Source organism: Coregonus clupeaformis, chromosome 20 (genome assembly GCF_020615455.1).
Source record: "Coregonus clupeaformis isolate EN_2021a chromosome 20, ASM2061545v1, whole genome shotgun sequence".
Classification (NCBI taxonomy): Eukaryota; Metazoa; Chordata; class Actinopteri; order Salmoniformes; family Salmonidae; genus Coregonus; species Coregonus clupeaformis.
The window spans coordinates 2,089,277-2,107,534 of record NC_059211.1 but is presented as its reverse complement, the minus strand read 5'-3'; the positions used below and the strand labels follow the sequence as shown (position 1 = coordinate 2,107,534).

At 47.5% G+C, this 18,258-nt stretch overlaps 1 protein-coding gene and 2 non-coding genes across 3 annotated transcripts in view; all 3 read right to left on the bottom strand.

Moving 5' to 3' along the window:
* usp34 (ubiquitin specific peptidase 34) overlaps positions 1 to 18,258 on the bottom strand; it is a 60,455-nt gene that overhangs the window by 24,322 nt on the left and 17,875 nt on the right. Inside the window, 34 exon segments of the mRNA XM_045205226.1 lie at positions 80 to 252; positions 516 to 610; positions 898 to 975; positions 1,175 to 1,378; positions 1,558 to 1,623; positions 1,965 to 2,128; positions 2,540 to 2,748; positions 2,750 to 2,842; positions 3,152 to 3,312; positions 3,524 to 3,676; positions 4,004 to 4,128; positions 4,457 to 4,497; positions 4,830 to 4,912; positions 6,118 to 6,228; positions 6,230 to 6,319; positions 6,649 to 6,735; positions 6,837 to 6,920; positions 7,104 to 7,226; positions 9,131 to 9,256; positions 10,449 to 10,630; positions 10,633 to 10,651; positions 10,898 to 10,998; positions 11,577 to 11,724; positions 12,131 to 12,257; positions 12,794 to 12,956; positions 13,272 to 13,371; positions 13,610 to 13,723; positions 14,078 to 14,232; positions 14,943 to 15,025; positions 15,455 to 15,550; positions 16,181 to 16,270; positions 16,435 to 16,562; positions 17,277 to 17,392; positions 18,002 to 18,216. Of these exon segments, the coding sequence (XP_045061161.1) occupies positions 80 to 252; positions 516 to 610; positions 898 to 975; positions 1,175 to 1,378; positions 1,558 to 1,623; positions 1,965 to 2,128; positions 2,540 to 2,748; positions 2,750 to 2,842; positions 3,152 to 3,312; positions 3,524 to 3,676; positions 4,004 to 4,128; positions 4,457 to 4,497; positions 4,830 to 4,912; positions 6,118 to 6,228; positions 6,230 to 6,319; positions 6,649 to 6,735; positions 6,837 to 6,920; positions 7,104 to 7,226; positions 9,131 to 9,256; positions 10,449 to 10,630; positions 10,633 to 10,651; positions 10,898 to 10,998; positions 11,577 to 11,724; positions 12,131 to 12,257; positions 12,794 to 12,956; positions 13,272 to 13,371; positions 13,610 to 13,723; positions 14,078 to 14,232; positions 14,943 to 15,025; positions 15,455 to 15,550; positions 16,181 to 16,270; positions 16,435 to 16,562; positions 17,277 to 17,392; positions 18,002 to 18,216 (4,103 nt within the window).
* Positions 15,198 to 15,330, bottom strand: LOC121534374. Its single transcript, XR_005994606.2, has one exon. It is a non-coding gene; the product is annotated as a small nucleolar RNA SNORA70 (small nucleolar RNA).
* Positions 17,682 to 17,753, bottom strand: trnaa-ggc. The gene has a single exon. It is a non-coding gene; the product is annotated as a tRNA-Ala (tRNA).

Genomic DNA, 18,258 nt, shown 5'->3' with positions numbered 1-18,258 from the left:
TCCAAATGCACTGTAGAACAGGGCCTATGAGAACCAATCAGGTGGTTGGGGGTCTGTTGGAACAGGAAGTGACACGTACCCTCTTTCCTGTCGCCCTTGGCCATGAGGAAGTCCTCAGTGTAGGGGGTCATGTCGAGGCGCAGGGGGAAGGAGAAGTGCGTGTTGACCTTCTCCTTCATCATGGTGACCATGTTGAAGGTGTAGCGCATGGTGTTGAAGCTTAGGATGCGAGGCAGCTTCTTGAAGCACGCCCTGGAAGGAGAAGGATCGAGAAAGGGAAAGGCGATTAATCGAAGCACAGGTCAAAAAGAGAGAAACTAGAGACGTCAATAACAGTTATTCTTTCAAACGGTAAACCAACATCAACTGGTGGAAAACCAGCTAACCATTTAAAAAAATGTCTAGTATACAACTATAACTGCCAATTGATTATGGTTGGCTTATTTTCTGTAGAAAAAGTACACAACGCATTTCGACCAGCAGGGTCCTCTTCAGGAGGTTTGTCGGCGACTCACCTCTTCTCTGCGCGTACTTTCTTGCCACACTGGGAGCAGGTGTACATGTTGTCCCCCTCCAGAGTGTCTTTGATGGTCACCTCGTCCAGAGATTCCTGAGGAAACACAAAGACACAATCAGGTCTCTACCAACATGCCAAGCAGTCCTGTATGAACAAGAACTAGGAGCATAGAAAACACACCAGACTAACAGAGTATGACATAGGATGAGTTGAGGAGAAGTTGCCATTTGCAAGAGGAAGAATTTCAACCTGAATCGAAGGCAGCAGTGTGATACTACAGTGAGATTTGAGACGTGTGATTGGAAGGTAAACCCCAGTCTATAACACTTGGTAGCACTTCTAAACAAAGTAAACAATGTTGTTGGCGATGTTGTACTTACGTAGATGTTCTTCATGTCGGCCACTTGGCACCTGACTGTGTAGAACTCTTCGGCTGTCTGACTCACGTGGTCACAGTCCTGTTGGACAGAAAAAATGAGTTGAATGAGAATGGCTTTACACACATACACACTCCACACACACACACACACACACACAGAGCAACATTCTGTAGTGAATTCTTGTAGTGCAAAGGAATTGTGCAAAGATTGAATGCGGTTTATAATACGTTTTGCACTACGGAAATGTTGCCGGTAAAAAGAGTATAGTGATTCTTACCAGCGAGACCACATTGTTGGTGATGACCCCTCCAAAGAGCGTCTTCACTGTGTTTTTCAGGTCCTGGGACATCTCCTCTATCTTGGTGATGAGGTCGGTGAAGAACTCGGTCATGTCCTTCTGCTCGCCCGTGTTCAGGGGCTGCTTGTCCATGGTGTAGGTCTTACAGAACGGACGGGGGTTGTACGCCTTCCTCTCACTCTCCTGGAACGAGGGATGGAGAGAGGAGAAGAATGAGTAAATGGACGAAAGAGATGAGTGGAGCAAATATAAAGTAGCTGAGTCTCTATGGGGACAATGTCTGTCTGTTCTTGTCAACGGACTGAGAAGATAGATTGAGAGCGGTGTGGCAGAGGGCTGAAAGAGAGAGAGCGGCTGCGTACCATGAGATAGGTGAACATCTTCTGGAGCTCCAGCAAGGTGGTCTTGTGCTTTATCTCCTCTGCATACTGGAAATGGAAAAACACACCTCTCATTCATAAACAACATTCAATAGCAAAGCATTCTTCAGGGAGTGAAATAGCATGTGTGGGATGAGCATTCTAGCACAAAATGGCTGCCGTGTATCATCCAGATGAGTGCTATATACAAGCGGTGGATGAGGTGAAATTGCCCCATACAACCTACAGCACTGTGTAAAAAGGAACCATTGTAATATCATCCGTTACGATCACTAATAGAGAGAGAAAAAGAGAGAGAATAAGACAGGAAAGAAAGAGAAAAGAGAGAGAGAGAGAGGCGTAAGAAAAGCAAGAGAGAGAAAGAGGACAATAGTATTTAGAGGACTGACCTTTGCAGTGAAGACGGCCTGGCGTGCCTCAGGGATCATGTAGAGCTGTTGGATAGTGGAGGCCAGGTAGCAGGTGGCCCCCAGGTTGGTGAGGCCCACGAAGCGACACTCGGCACGCACGTCGTCGTGGGGCCAGTAGTCCCACTTGTACGGGGCGTGAGAGGCTGGGGGGAGGTAGAAATGACCATTTAATTAACATCAACACAAATTTTCATATCTTTCAGGAGCCTAATAGAATATACTGGATTTAAGATTGTTTGATAATGCTCAAACATGTACATTGGATCCTAGTCATAGCATTTTCAAAAAATGTGACCTCAAACTTTAATAAACCAACTTGCTCTGCTCATTTGATCCGGTCATGGAAATCCATGGAGCAGACATTACCAACAGGAAGGCCTTACTTCAAAGGGATGCTATTTGGTTGTTTGTTTAAAACCAGCGTATAGTATTTCCACACGAACAACGTCAATTCAATACCCATTGTATTCCCTTGGGCCTTCCCACCAATGCTTTACTCTCATTGACAAATATTCCTAGTAGCATTTTCAACGGTTGCAAAAGGTTCTTCTCACTCTGCATGTGCTGGGACATGACCCAGTTGTGGAGCAGCCTGTAGTTCTCCACCGAGCCCTTCACGGTCTCCACCAGGAGGTCGTAGGCGGCGGCGCGGGCCGCGTGCGACTTGCACTTGGGCTGGGCGCGGTCGGCCAGGCTGGGAAGGAGGAAGAGCAGGTTGTGGACGTCGCGCAGGAACTCCTGGCCCTCGCGGGAGAACTTGAAGAGGCTTGTGTTTGAGGACGCTGGTGGCGAGGCGCAGGAGGCCTGTGAGGCCGTCGTCCTCGATTGCGCCGTCCTGCTGGTCCAGGATCTCACGGCTGGGGAGCGGGAGACAGGTCAATGTTTGATCAAGCAAACTTCAGTGTAGAACTGGTTTAAAACAGTCTTGTCTAATGTATTTGAACTGAGCTGGCCTTAATACTCCAGCAAGAATGTGGACAACGCAAGCCATCGCACATCAAATACATATTTCAAGAGAGACCTGGGTTGTGTCTGAAAACAGCACCCTTTTTCCTATACAGTGCACTACTTTTGACCCGGGCCCATGGTCCAAAGGTAGTGCACTAAACAGGCAATAGGGTACCGTTTCAGACGCAGACCTGGTCTTCGATTCATCTTGGACTCACCTCCGTATGCAGTCGGCCAGGTGTCTGGCTAACGCATCCAGGTCCAACAGGGTGGTCTGGCTGGCGTCTTTGACGTGGATGTTGTCGATGAGCTTGCACAGCAGCCAGAAGTACTCCTTACAGCCCGTCCTCAGCACCGGCTCCTCTTCATAGTCCTCCACCTAAACACACACAGCATCAGCTACAGAGCCCTTCTACATATATTAGGTATGTGTAACTTCACGTGACCAAGGAATTGAATAACCCACACTGAACACATTTGTTTTTGTCAGTAAACAATTCAACAAAATTGTGCTAGTGTGTGTGTATGTGTCTATGTGTGTGTGTATGCATCTGTCTATACGCGCAAGTGTGTATGTGTGTTCTACCCACCCGCAGCGGTTTGAGGGCTTGTGCGTCGGGGAGGAACTTGAGCAGCGTGGAGGCGGCCAGCAGCAGGAAGGACCTGTTGATGGACTCTCCTCCCTCCAGACCCGACAGGGACAGCTTGTACAGGCCGTTACAAGCCTCGTGGCGCACCGCCGTCTGAGAATGACAAACGACCCACTCACGTTAACGCAATTACATTCCTCTATTTGATGTTGTTAACAATGTCACACGAATCAATTGGGTCACAGAATAGTTAGTATTTCAGTAGCATCAAAATAGGATAGTGAACAAATCAACAAACAGCGGTATAGCTAGATTCTTCCCAATATTTTGGGATGGAAATACCCACGAATGTTACACTGAAACAAACTGAAGCCATGTTTTTACGTAGGGGGAAGAAAAGCAAGATGAAGACAATACTAGATCCCAGTTGTTCGTCATTTCCGGAGGGTCAGTGCCCCATGATATTCCCCCAGATCTCACCTCCGGCACCAGCAGGGTGAGCTTCTTGAGCCAGTCGTGGAGGTGGTCGCTGTCGGCCAGACTGGACTTGACCGTGGAGCAGCAGTGGGCCCAGCTCACCAGCAGCCACATGGAGTAGTGGGTCACTGGAACATAGGAATAACACATTAGACATGTGAAATGACTAAGATCAATGTGCTTAAGAACATACAATATGGGCTCCCAAGTGGTGCAGCGGTCTTTTTTTTCGATCCAACAACCGTGATTGGGAGTCCAGGCGCGCTGCCCCTCGTCGGGTTTGGCGTCCTTGTATAAATAAGAACTTTCTAGTTAATAAAGGTACAAAAAAAAACAATGATAGGAGGCTATGACAGATTCACTTTCAGTGAAAAATCTGTGTGTGAAAAAATCTGTGGGGCTTTTCATTTCTCATGTTGATGAACATTATTTAGGCATTCTTAAAATCTAGCTCACCTTCATGACGGGACCGGTGATCTGATTGGGCCTTCAAAACTCTGCAAGTAAAACAGGGAGTGAACATACACGTCAGGTTGAGGGGACAACTTTAGTACAAAGGCATTTTAAACTTGTGATGTTAACTACATTACTATGTCCATACTAGCATACCAATTAGATTGCATGCCCAATACATTGCTTCACACTAAGTAGTATGCTACTATAGCGTGGATATTGGAACAGAGTCCTTAGATATGCCGAAAAGGGCACCCTATTCCCTGATATACTACATTACTTCTGAACAGGGCCCATAAGGCTCTGGTCAAAAGTAGTGCCCCATGTAGGGAATAGGGTGACATTTGGAACAGAGTTGTTCTTTGTGTTCTCTCACCTGTGTGCTAGGTTGTCGTAGGTGTAGGCCACGTTGATCAAGCGCTGGATCAGGTTGGTGCCTTGGACGAGGCCCAGGAAAACCTGACAATAAAAAAAAGGAAGGTTTATCAAATGTTAATGATACAAAGAATTAACCATGGGGATAGATTTGAAGTTCGTGTAGAGGCCAAGACACCACAGGGAGGGAAGTACAGAGAGAGAAAACAGCCGTGGGCAATAGAAGACTACTTCAGAGGGAGAGAAGAGGAGGCTATAGAAGACTGCTTCAGAGGGAGAGAAGAGGAGGCTATAGAAGACTGCTTCAGAGGGAGAGAAGAGGAGGCTATAGAAGACTGCTTCAGAGGGAGAGAAGAGGAGAGGAAATAGAAGACTGCTTCAGAGGGAGAGAAGAGGAGAGGCAATAGAAGACTGCTTCAGAGGGAGAGAAGAGGAGGCAATAGAAGACTGCTTCAGAGGGAGAGAAGAGGAGGCAATAGAAGACTGCTTCAGAGGGAGAGAAGAGGAGGTAATAGAAGACTGCTTCAGAGGGAGAGAAGAGGAGAGGCAATAGAAGACTGCTTCAGAGGGAGAGAAGAGGAGGCTATAGAAGACTGCTTCAGAGGGAGAGAAGAGGAGGCTATAGAAGACTGCTTCAGAGGGAGAGAAGAGGAGGCTATAGAAGACTGCTTCAGAGGGAGAGAAGAGGAGGCTATAGAAGACTGCTTCAGAGGGAGAGAAGAGGAGGTAATAGAAGACTGCTTCAGAGGGAGAGAAGAGGAGGCTATAGAAGACTGCTTCAGAGGGAGAGAAGAGGAGGTAACAGAAGACTGCTTCAGAGGGAGAGAAGAGGAGGCTATAGAAGACTGCTTCAGAGGGAGAGAAGAGGAGGCTATAGAAGACTGCTTCAGAGGGAGAGAAGAGGAGGCTATAGAAGACTGCTTCAGAGGGAGAGAAGAGGGGAAATAGAGGGGGAGAGAAAAAGATGCTGCAGGACATTCTCTACTACTTGCGACAGAAATGTTGCCTTTACTACAGACTAAGTAAAAAATACTACATTAAAAATGTTTTAGTCATCTTCTATTACTGGTGGTTACTGGTTGCTCAATCTGGGGTTATTATACGTTTCTGTATTTACTGTAGTTTATGGTTGAGTCGAACAAAATAATACAAATCGCTTGATCATTTCTCTTTTAAGTGCTACAGCTGTGGGAAAAAAGGTTGTGTACTGCGCATGAAGAGTTATGGATGTCAACTTCCCACCTAGCGGTTAGCATAAGCTATTAGCATTCAGCTGAGGACCACCGTACCTCTGTGAGGCGGGGGATATGCAGGCCCTTGCCGTGGTCGCCGGCAGACTTGCGGGACTTGCCAGGCCAAGCCCTTTTGCGCTGGCTGTCGGTGAGGCCCGACCAGGAGAAAGACGTCGTGGTAGGCTAGGTCCAGGTCGGCCGGGTCCACCGCAAACTGGCAGATGAGCTTAAGCAGGCAAGCCAGGCAGTCCAACAACCACTGAGGGAGGAGAGAGGGAGAGGGGGATATGACCCAAGTTAACCCTCAATACTAACTACAGAACATTGTCTTAAAAACAATGTTTGACATGGCTTTATTTCTGTCATGTTCATGTCCCCCAATGTTTCTCTATCTTTTTTATGATTGTCCACTTTGAAATTGGAAATCTTTGGCACCTCATAACGCAGTTACTTTTAAACATGTGAATAACTGTTTTCTTACAGAACCACTACCACTCACGTATAATGTACTGAAACTTTATTTAGTTTAATCTATACAACCCATTCTATTCAATTTCCTTATTATAATGTGTTTCTGATCCCACCCACCACTGTCCAAGACTCCTGGTCCTTGGGCTCCAGAATGGCAGAGTTGAAGATCTCCAACAGCAACTGAAGCCCTCCAGATGACACAAACTGTAAAAGGAGAGAGAAATAGGACATTGAGTTGACTTGATTGATAAGTGGTTTGTACAAGGCTGTACAGTATGGGAGTTAGTCAGTTTAAGGGGGCGTACCTTGCAGCTCCAGGAGTTCTTACTGTTCTCTATCTGGTCCTCGCTGGAGTCGTCAGAGTCTGGGTACAGGTCACTGTAGCTCCCCTGGACAGAGACAGACAACACAGGGGTCATTCATATGCGTGTTTGAATCAGTGAGCAGAGCAAGGGTATGCATACGAGTGTGAATCTATGTGTGTGTGTGAATGTGGGTGTTCATGAATGAGCAAAAATATGTTTGAGTGACAGAGTAAGTGTGAGTGTGTGTGTGTGCAGTCCCAGTAGTACCGTGGACTCCCGGTGGATGCGTCGGTTGGGTTTGCCCAGGGCCTCAATGATCTCCAGGGCGTACAGCAGCTTGTGGGGGCTCTTGATCCTCAGCAGGTCCTTCCAGCACAGACCCTCGCCTCCCTATGGACAGACAGAGAGAACACACGAGACAGGACGCATGTCTTTATGTTGTCCTGTGTTTGACTGGTGTGCAAAGCGGGTCAGAACAAGCACACCTGATTCAACAACTCAACTAATCGTGTTGAATGAGGTGCGTACGTGATGGGCTGGAACAAAAATGCACACCTCTGGGGCCCTGGGAATGTTTAAGAAACACTAGTATAAACGAATGAGCAGGATGCAAAGGGATAAGCAGGCCTGGTGGCAGGAGCACAACAGTATCGGGGAAGAGCGTCAGTAGTAGTGCATAGAAGAGTGTTCAACGGTGTATAGGGTAGTGTGTAAATAGCTGTGTGACAGTGTGTAGGGTAGTGTGTAAATAGCTGTGTGACAGTGTATAGGGGAGTGTGTAAATAGCTGTGTGACAGTGTGTAGGGGAGTGTGTAAATAGCTGTGTGACAGTGTGTAGGGGAGTGTGTAAATAGCTGTGTGACAGTGTGTAGGGGAGTGTGTAAATAGCTGTGTGACAGTGTGTAGGGGAGTGTGTAAATAGCTGTGTGACAGTGTATAGGGGAGTGTGTAAATAGCTGTGTGACAGTGTATAGGGGAGTGTGTAAATAGCTGTGTGACAGTGTATAGGGGAGTGTGTAAATAGCTGTGTGACAGTGTGTAGGGGAGTGTGTAAATAGCTGTGTGACAGTGTGTAGGGGAGTGTGTAAATAGCTGTGTGACAGTGTGTAGGGAAGTGTGTAAATAGCTGTGTGACAGTGTGTAGGGGAGTGTGTAAATAGCTGTGTGACAGTGTGTAGGGGAGTGTGTAAATAGCTGTGTGACAGTGTGTAGGGGAGTGTGTAAATAGCTGTGTGACAGTGTGTAGGGGAGTGTGTAAATAGCTGTGTGACAGTGTGTAGGGGAGTGTGTAAATAGCTGTGTGACAGTGTGTAGGGGAGTGTGTAAATAGCTGTGTGACAGTGTGTAGGGGAGTGTGTAAATAGCTGTGTGACAGTGTGTAGGGGAGTGTGTAAATATCTGTGTGACAGTGTGTAGGGGAGTGTGTAAATAGCTGTGTGACAGTGTGTAGGGGAGTGTGTAAATAGCTGTGTGACAGTGTGTAGGGGAGTGTGTAAATAGCTGTGTGACAGTGTGTAGGGGAGTGTGTAAATAGCTGTGTGACAGTGTGTAGGGGAGTGTGTAAATAGCTGTGTGACAGTGTGTAGGGGAGTGTGTAAATAGCTGTGTGACAGTGTGTAGGGGAGTGTGTAAATAGCTGTGTGACAGTGTGTAGGGGAGTGTGTAAATAGCTGTGTGACAGTGTGTAGGGGAGTGTGTAAATAGCTGTGTGACAGTGTGTAGGGGAGTGTGTAAATAGCTGTGTGACAGTGTGTAGGGGAGTGTGTAAATAGCTGTGTGACAGTGTGTAGGGGAGTGTGTAAATAGCTGTGTGACAGTGTGTAGGGGAGTGTGTAAATAGCTGTGTGACAGTGTATAGGGGAGTGTGTAAATAGCTGTGTGACAGTGTGTAGGGGAGTGTGTAAATATCTGTGTGACAGTGTATAGGGGAGTGTGTAAATAGCTGTGTGACAGTGTGTAGGGGAGTGTGTAAATATCTGTGTGACAGTGTATAGGGGAGTGTGTAAATAGCTGTGTGACAGTGTGTAGGGGAGTGTGTAAATAGCTGTGTGACAGTGTATAGGGGAGTGTGTAAATAGCTGTGTGACAGTGTGTAGGGGAGTGTAAATAGCTGTGTGACAGTGTGTAGGGGAGTGTGTAAATAGCTGTGTGACAGTGTATAGGGGAGTGTGTAAATAGCTGTGTGACAGTGTGTAGGGGTAGTGTGTAAATAGCTGTGTGACAGTGTGTAGGGGAGTGTGTAAATAGCTGTGTGACCGTGTGTAGGGGAGTGTGTGTGAGAATAGGTGACATACCGTGTCGTCTGAGATGTTCTGGAAGGCCAGCAGCATGTTGGGGCAGGTGGGCAGCAGCATAAGCAGCTCCCAGACGCGCCTCGACAGGTTCTCAGCATGGAGGTGCAGCTCCTCACACCGTAGGTTCTGGAGTAGAATATAATACATCTTGATTTTGAGATTTGAACAGAAATTCATATATTTTCTGCTGTCACAGTGACAGAACCCATACCGATACACCACAGACCACACAGCCACAGAGCAGCAGCCCTGAAGCAGTCCTATAAACACAGCCCATGGCAGGCACACACTCAGTCAATACCTCAAGTAATTGTTTTAACGTTCTGGTCAGATCAGATGAGTGTTAGATGTGAGGAAGTGAAGAGGTGGGAGCGAGACAGCGAGCGAGAGAGAGAGAGAGGGATAAATGCATGCAAAAGAGACAGAGTGAGTGAAGTACAAACAGCACACTGGATAACCCCTCTCTCGGCCTTCCCTGAGTCCCTGTGAAGGGAGACTATAAAAAGCAATGACCGCCGGATGACTTTGCATTTCAAAACGAGACGGCTCCCGCCGCTGTGACTAAAATATACACTTTGACAGACGAGCACCTTACTTCCTATGTTTGATAGTCCAGTAAAACGTACTGCAGGGTTGAGTCCCAAATTCCACCATATTCCCTATATAGTGCACTACTATCGACCAGAACATAATGAGCCCTGGTCAAAAGTAGTGCACTATTAAGGGAACAGGGCTGCCATTTGGGACTCAACCCTGCAGTACGTTTTACTGGACTATCAAACGACTGTCAGAAGAGAATTGGACAGTAGTGATGCATTATGCATGATGCACCTGGAAGGAACAGCCTACTTTATATTCTGGAAGGGCTTTTTGTTCAAAGTCTATTTTACATTTAATCGGATGGAGAGTATGTCAAATCTGGTTTTCTATGTAGCCATTTCCAAGCTGCTTTTTCAAATGCTCTGATGAATTGCTCGCTTATTTCCTTAGCTATATAATTAAGGGCATCTAATAGACATTTTAAAGATTATACCACGAAACCCATCCCCAAACATACACCCCATATCTACTCCGTCACGCACACTTTGGAGATGCGAAGGGGATTCCCCCACTCTTCCCCCAACATACAACCCCCTCACACACACACCCCGTCATGCCAACCACACTTTGTTCCCCCCCACACACACACCATGGGACTGTCCAGGGCCCCCTCTCCCAGAGCGCCGGGGGCTTAAAGCAGGCCAGCATCTCACACCCCCTCGACATCCCCTCACACACAGCCCTAACCCACACCACACACACACACTCCATGACCCACCTCGGGGCTGTCTCCCAGGGCACTGGGGGGTTTGAAGCAGGCCAGCATCTCCAGCAGGTCGAATAGGGTGGTGAGGTGGGGCTCCTGGAGCAGCAGTAGCATGGGGATGTGTTCCTTCTGGGGCGGGGGGAGACACGAGGCCGGGAGCTGCACCCCCTCGCCCTTACGTTCCCGCCGGGGGCGCCCAGGGAGACAAACACCATCTGTAAAGGGAAGGGAGGGAGGGGCATGAGTGCCATAGATGGGGGCCAATCGAGGGTTATAGGAATTGCAGCTTTTAAAGGCAATGTTTCCGCGTTAGAAGAGATCTCATTCACGTAAACACTGCATATGTTGGCTAAATCGGAAATTTGCTTTTAAAAGACGCAATGCTTAATGACCTGCGATCGGATTGAATCCCGGCACTAGTGTGCGAATGTGCAGACTGCCAAGTGTGTGTAAGTAGTTACCTGCATGTCTTTGAAGCCCAGCTCATGCAGGGTCTTCTCATCGTAGTCAGTGGTGAGCTCATGGCCAGAGGAGATCATTCTGACTGGACCCATCAAACCACCTTAAGGAAACACACATTGACTGTTGAAACACCCAATACTAAAAGCGGATTCTGATCAATTAACTTGCTCCTTTCCCTTATTGAATAACCATCACTCAAATCTGAAAGGACTGGATAGAAACTGTATAATCTACCTTCTGAGGTGCTTACTTCAATAAATCACTAAAGGAAGCATGCATTTCTAATGAGGAAACCATTCGCTGCACAGGAATTGCCCTTGGGGACAATGAAGATCTATTGAATTGAATTAAATTCAATTCAAGACTACTGCGACACAGGCCCTGTTTGAATACTCCTAAAATACTGCGAAAAAATACACTGTGCGATCAGTGATTACTTCAAAAGAGAAGGATGCAACAGCCTGGGGGAGAATCTCAACTGCATTTCCTTGATTCCATCCAATCGCATACTCATCCCCTCCTCAAAATTCATTGGATGAGAAGAAGGTCAGACGTCCCTCCCCTCTGACTTTCTCATCCAATGGATTTTGAGAAAGCGAGGAATCAAGTGCAATCGAGATTCTCCATTGGTATTGGCGCTACACTGGATCAGGGGTCAAAAGGTCAGAGGTGACAGACCTGGGAAGTCCCCCTGGCGGCTGCTCTGTCCAAACTCCTGCAGCTGGGCCTGCTGGTTCATCTGCTCCTTCTGCAGGTTCTCGTACCAGTGGGTCACCTCGGCCCGCAGGTCTGCCACCTGGTCACTGGGGTACATCTCGATGGTCATCTGGTACCAGACACACAGGTTGGAACGTAGACACACACACGCAGGGACAGACGCGCGCACACACACACACACACACACACACACACACACACACACAGGAGACAAAGGCATGCGGACAGACAGACACAAACACACAGGCGCACAAACAGAAAAAAGTGTTAGAAACACATCCTTACAAACATCTAGAATGAAAACAGCATTCTTCACAGTAGTATCAAAACAAACATTTTCTACTCCACAAAGCATGAAATTAGCTTGCGCCAATCGTTCCCATTCATTTTGACATTGTGGCCTGTAGATTTTTCCTAACCCAACAGAACACAAGAGCAACAAGAGCATTTGAGTGTGCCAAATCAACCAAGGGTTAATAATTAAGTACCAAGATGCTGGGTACTTTCTTGGGTACCTTGTCGGGCAGGCCGGCGGGCTGGCACACGATCCTCAGTGGCAGAGACTGCTTGTCGCTCAGCGCCTTCAGGTGGCTGCTGATGCCCGTGCCCTCGATCTGCCACTGACGCAGGTGGTACGCAAACCTGGAGAGGGGGCAGGAGACAAACAGAGTGTTGGGGGGCAGAGAGAAAGTGAGAGAGCGCCAAAGAGAGACACGGTTCTTAGTGCTAGTTGAAATTAGCGCGGGAGTTGAGGGGGGAAAGTTTGGGTAATTGGCCAAGAATAACTTGTCCTGTGCTCTCCAGTCCAATGGTCTCCCTGAAATAACGTGTTTTAAGTTTAGACGTCTAAATATAACTTTTTGTGTGTGTGTGTTTCTCTGTGTGTGAGTTTCTGTGCGTGTCTGCTTGCGTACGTGCGTTTCTGTGTGTGTGTGTGTGTGTTTCTCTGTGTGTGAGTTTCTGTGCGTGTCTGCTTGCGTACGTGCGTTTCTGTGTGTGTGTGTGTGTGTGTTTCTCTGTGTGCGAGTTTCTGTGCGTGTCTGCTTGCGTACGTGCGTTTCTGTGTGTGTGTGTGTGTTTCTCTGTGTGCGAGTTTCTGTGCGTGTCTGCTTGCGTACGTGCGTTTCTGTGTGTGTGTGTGTGTGTGTGTGTGTGTGTGTGTGTGTGTGGCTCCCTACCTGCGTCGGAAAGCCTCCAGGTGGGTCTTGAGCATGAGCAGGCCCCTCTCGATGACGGTGAGGCTGGAGTGGGCGTCCTTCTCCAGGTTGGATGAGGTCATCATCAGGCTCTCCATGCACTTACTGATGAACTCCTGCTCCTTCTCCAGGCCTGTCTTACCAGCTGGGAGACGGACGGACAAACCGAAAGGCACGCGCACACACACAATCAATATCGGTCAAAATCAGTAGGTCATCATGGTGACTCCTGATAGGCAAGCTGAAACAAGCCTAGCTTCTACACAAACATCTAAAACCGCTCGTTCAATATAATGACTATAAACTAGGATGTTTTGGATCCAACCCCTGGATCTAGACGCACTGCTGTGGACAGGGTTTCCACTTAGTTTTTTGCAATATAAATAAGGATGGTATGGTAGAGAAATACTACTACTACCACTAATAGTCTTCAAGCATGTACCAACTGAGGTCCACTGACCGTTGATGTAGTAGGAGTTGATGTACTGGATGGCAGCTCGGCTGATGTCTGCAGACTGGGCCCTGAGGGCGATGCCCCACAGCTGGTCCATGCCACACAGCTACAGAGAGGTCAAAGGTTAGAGGTCACATACAAGTGTTGACAAGGTGACAGCAGGGTTCAGTGAGAGGTATGGCGGGGCCTGGAATTTACCAAACTCAGACGACACAACCTGTGTGTGTTTGTGTGTATGAATGTATGAGCAACTGTACTCGGTGTGTGTGTGTGTGTGCTTGAATCCTTCTCTGTAATGTGATTTGTGGATTCAAATAAAGTATTTAAAGTGTGTGTGTGTGTACCTCGCAGTTGGAGCCGCTGTCGTAGGCGCTGGTGGCCAGACGGGCCAGGTTACAGAGATGCTGGAAGAGGTTGAGGCCCGTCATGCTGATGGTCTCCGGCTTCAGCTGGGGCATCTGAGGAAACACAGGTGGTGTTATGGGCAAAAGGTATTACAATGATAGACTTTAGCGACTTTAAGGCCAATGCTTTAAGGACAAGGATTTTCAATGATTTGGGTAACTTTTCCGATTTGTTTCCCCCGGCTACTGAATCACTTTTCGATTACCTTTCACAACGAATTGACAACTTTGGGACGTTTTAAATGACTGTCCACAAGCTAAAGGTGATTCTTTTTTTTCTAGCTATCAATTCATTTAGTTTTTTTAAAAAGTGAGGTTCACTATCAACACCACAACCCACGCTGGAATGACCCTTGTCAGACACCCCTCCCCACTAAGACCAGATGGTCCAGTCCAGTCCGGTCGTACCTTTTCCAGGAAGAGGTGTTTGTAGGTCTCCATGCCCATGGCATGCTGGTCTTTGCTGCGGACCTGGTTGAGGAACCAGTGCAGCGCGTCGTCGTAACACTCTCCATCCTCCACCAGGCAGTGCCACAGGATGTCCACCTGCTCTAGACTCAGTCCTGAGGGAGAGGAGGGGCTGTTAGTGTGTTCGTATAGAAATACCCTGCTGTTATATATGCACACATTCACTGCTGCGGAGAGGAGTAGCTTAACTGGCAACACAAACACACACTTCAGACTATAAGGGGAAGATGAGCGTATCACTCCCACACTGGATCCACAATGGACGCAAACACACACGCAGATAGACACCACATTTACAATTTCACATACACACAATTTAAATGTTTGCCAGAGAAAAAATGTTGTATCATGGAGAATGGCACTCTGTATGTCCTGATCAGGCGCCACCAAAACAGGGAGTCTCCCAGTCTACCTCTAAATCCCAGATATTAGCTCCCCTTCACGCATACACAAAAGCCACACACACACACACGGCTATGAACAGAGTTTAGCTAGCTAGCTAGGTAGATCCGGTCACCCCTCTCTAAAGACTCCAGAGGACAATGATGTCTCTGTTGTAGGAGAGAGAAGCTCATCGGGTTACACATCTCATCTAGGGTCAATTCCATCACCAGGGTGTAGCCAGCCAGAGCCAGCGGCAGAGAATGATAGGGAATGTTTCTGTTGAGCTGTATGTGAAGACTGGGTAATGTAACAGAAAAGCTGGAATCAGAGTTTCTTATTGGACCAGTGAAGGTTGTTCACTCCCCGTTTCAGTCTGTTTTGTTCCATTTGGTGCCTAATGAACGCGACCCTGTTGACTTACTGAAGTGGTCCGGGGAGCCCAGGGTGGAGAAGACACAAGTCAGGAACTGCAGGCGTACTTGGACTTCCGCACTGTGGCCATACCTGTGATCGCATAGTAATCAAAGAACATCATTCATAATGAACTATTCCGTTTCCTTTCTGTATTGCACCATCACTACAACGTCCATTTCAACACGTTTCACATTTCAAATAAAGGAAATCAAAAGACTAGCTACACCCTCTGTAGTTCTGTCAGGACAAAACACACGTGTCATTTTGTCTCTGCGGTCCCTTAAAGCGGCCAGCACCTCCCAGCTGGCCACATACACAACCACAGAGTCACTGTCTGCAGCCATTGCACACCAGAACCGCACTGCAGCGAGACTGGTCGGCTTAATAAGCTGCAGTTGTAGTTACATCGGTATACCTACAATACATGCTGTGTTACCAAATATGTTGTCCATATTCCACAGTAAGACTGTTACCGTTGTATTGTTACAAGGCAGTGGAGAGAATTGGTGGGTTACTCACAGGGCAAACTTGTGCCTCTGCTCTCGGACTTCCTGGATGTAGTGCAGCAGGTTCTCAAAGAACAGTTTCATCATGTGCAGCTCCTTCTCTGCCCACCTGAAAGACATCACACACAACATCAATGGGTGCGTTCGTAAATTCAGTATCGACTTCCGATTTCTGAGCACTCTCGTCTGACTGTGCCAGAGCGCAGAATAACTGACAGATTTACGAACGCGCAACAGCAGTTGAATATGACCGGTGTCAGTAAACGTCTGCAAAAAAACAGAATTAAATTGTTGCCAGCAGCACAGTTACAGTCAGCAATGCTCTGGATTACATGAAAACAGCCTAACCAGCTCTGCTAGGGCGAGCAAAACGGTCAGACTGCGGTGTTCTCTCATTTGTGTCTGGAAGTAGCTAGCAAGCTAGCCAACTTTTCCAGTTAGCTTGGGTGCTTGACTGCCGTGTGAAAACACTCCTGAGAATGCTCGGCTCAACCCTACTCCTCGGTCAGAGCGTCCAGTGTGCGCTCTGAACGCTCCGAGTGCGAAGCGCTCTGAATTTACGAACGGACAATCTGACAACGCTCTGAATTTACAAACGCACTCTGGCACTCCAAAGTGAATTTACGAACACACCCAATGTCACAAAAATAGTAGTTGTTATCACACACACGATATTCGGTGATGCCATGTAATGGACAACGTTTGTCTGTTCTAATCATGCCGATGGTGCGATGCTTACATGGTGATCCAGTGGGTGTCGTAGCTGGAGCCGAACTGCTGAAAAGTGCCGAAAAGTTTGGGAAGGAGGCGCAGAGAGACGACCACGGATCTGTGAGAGAGAGAGAAGCATGGAGTCACAAAGCAAGTTTCACATAATAGCTAGCCAACGAAGGGATCTTATTACAAAATAATTTCACATCAATTCATTTCAGAGCTATGTTGTTCACACAGACATACACGCTCATATATGCCCACGTACACACACACACGTACCTGTGGTTGGCTAGGTTCTCCAGGCAGCCCTCGATAAAGCGCATGCGGATCTGGCGGTCGGTAAACCAGCACACCAGAGAGCACAGCAGCTTCTCCGCCTCATTGATCAGGCCCTCCGACAGGTGGATCTGATGGAACAGGGAAGAACGGAGAAAGGTCACTCGCATCTTTTTCAGACTTCAGAATATCACAGAGATCCTAAACTAATAGCGATAACTAACCTTATTAATAAATTAGCTTCTCCTTGAAACCTGAAGGAGGAAGTGATGCACTCTCCTAATACGTTGAGTATTTAGTAGCTGACAAAGCGTGTTTTCCACACAGTAACCAGGATTCCATCCAACCATTTTTATGCGAGTAAATTACCCGATGGATAAAAAACTAATGACAGGCCTGATGGAAACTGTCAAATTGTCAGTATATTCCCTAAATGTCAACAAAAACTAAATACACTAGTGGATAGTTTTTTTGTCTGCGATTAGAGTATGCAACAGATTGCAGTGCAAATTGTGCAATTGTTGATAGAATAACCATCATGTGGAGATATATTTGCAGTCATGCGATGCTATGTGTCTCTACAACTTGAAAAAGTATGGACAGTTTATTACGCTACAGATGAAATAAGTTGAGTTTTTGTTTTGTTTTTGTGAATGAACATTTACACGACAAAATGTGTAGTTTGTTTCTGGGAACTCAAACTCTGCTTCTACGCCGCTCGGCTTCAAGGCTGTCTGACTACTAGCATGCTACATGCTTTTACTCAGCAAAAGATACCATTGAAAGGAAGTCTCCACCAGAACGCTTTCTCAGTGCACGGTGTTATCCAGTGTCATGGTTCTTACCGCGTCCTCATCCTGCACCAGGTCCCAGAGCAGCGTGTTGCCCTTCTTGCACACGTTGTCCAGGTTGATGTCGGTCACGGCGTGGCCAGAGTACTGGTGCTTGTGGACCTGCGGGCCTGCAGAGGAATAAAACATAGCCGCTGGTGAGAAAGAGAGCCATAGTAAAATGTTCAGTAAAGATTTACTGTACTGCTAATTTGTCATGCTAAAATGTCATGCTTTAAAATGTTGCAAGGTTAACAACTGAAATCGAGTGATTACGTTTACAAGCTCTGAGCAGGCACGGCACGCAAGTCCACTGATCTTTCTTCCATTTTTGTTCATTTTTGTCGTTTAGCAGACGCTCTTATCCAGAGCGATTTACAGTAGTGAGTGCATACATTTTCATACTTTCTTTTCGTACTGGTCCCCAGCGGGAATCGAACCCACAACCCTGGCGTTGCCAGCACCATGCTCTACCAGCTGAGCTACACGGGATTAACTGATGGTGAAAGCGTTTAACTGGATTGACCCATCCAGATGATGGGAAGATTAGTAGAACCATAACTACGTGATTCTTGCTGCTGTAAACTGAGGCACGTTATCGGTGTGCAATGAGTGGGTACACCGTTCCGTGAGTGCGGCATTCCGTGAATTTTCCAACCGCGATTTCGGGGAAACGTGGGAATTTTGGGGGAAATTACAGTAAATTCACAACCCTAGGTGCACCGTGCAGTGCAGCCTACCTTGCACCATGTGCTCGTGGTAGATAGAGGCCAGGTTGGGCAGGTGCTGCTGCAGGTGGGAGCTGAGCTCGGCGTGCGAGTTGATCTGCACCAGCTCCTCCTCACAGCCAGATTCCTCACCGTCAAAGTCGGCCATGTTCTTCTCCGACTTGGCGCTGATCTGGGAGCTGCTGCAGGACACGTCGTCTGCGCTCAGCATGTCGTCCACCATGTGCCTGGCGGATGATTCAATGTTAGAAGGGCAATGCATATTTTCG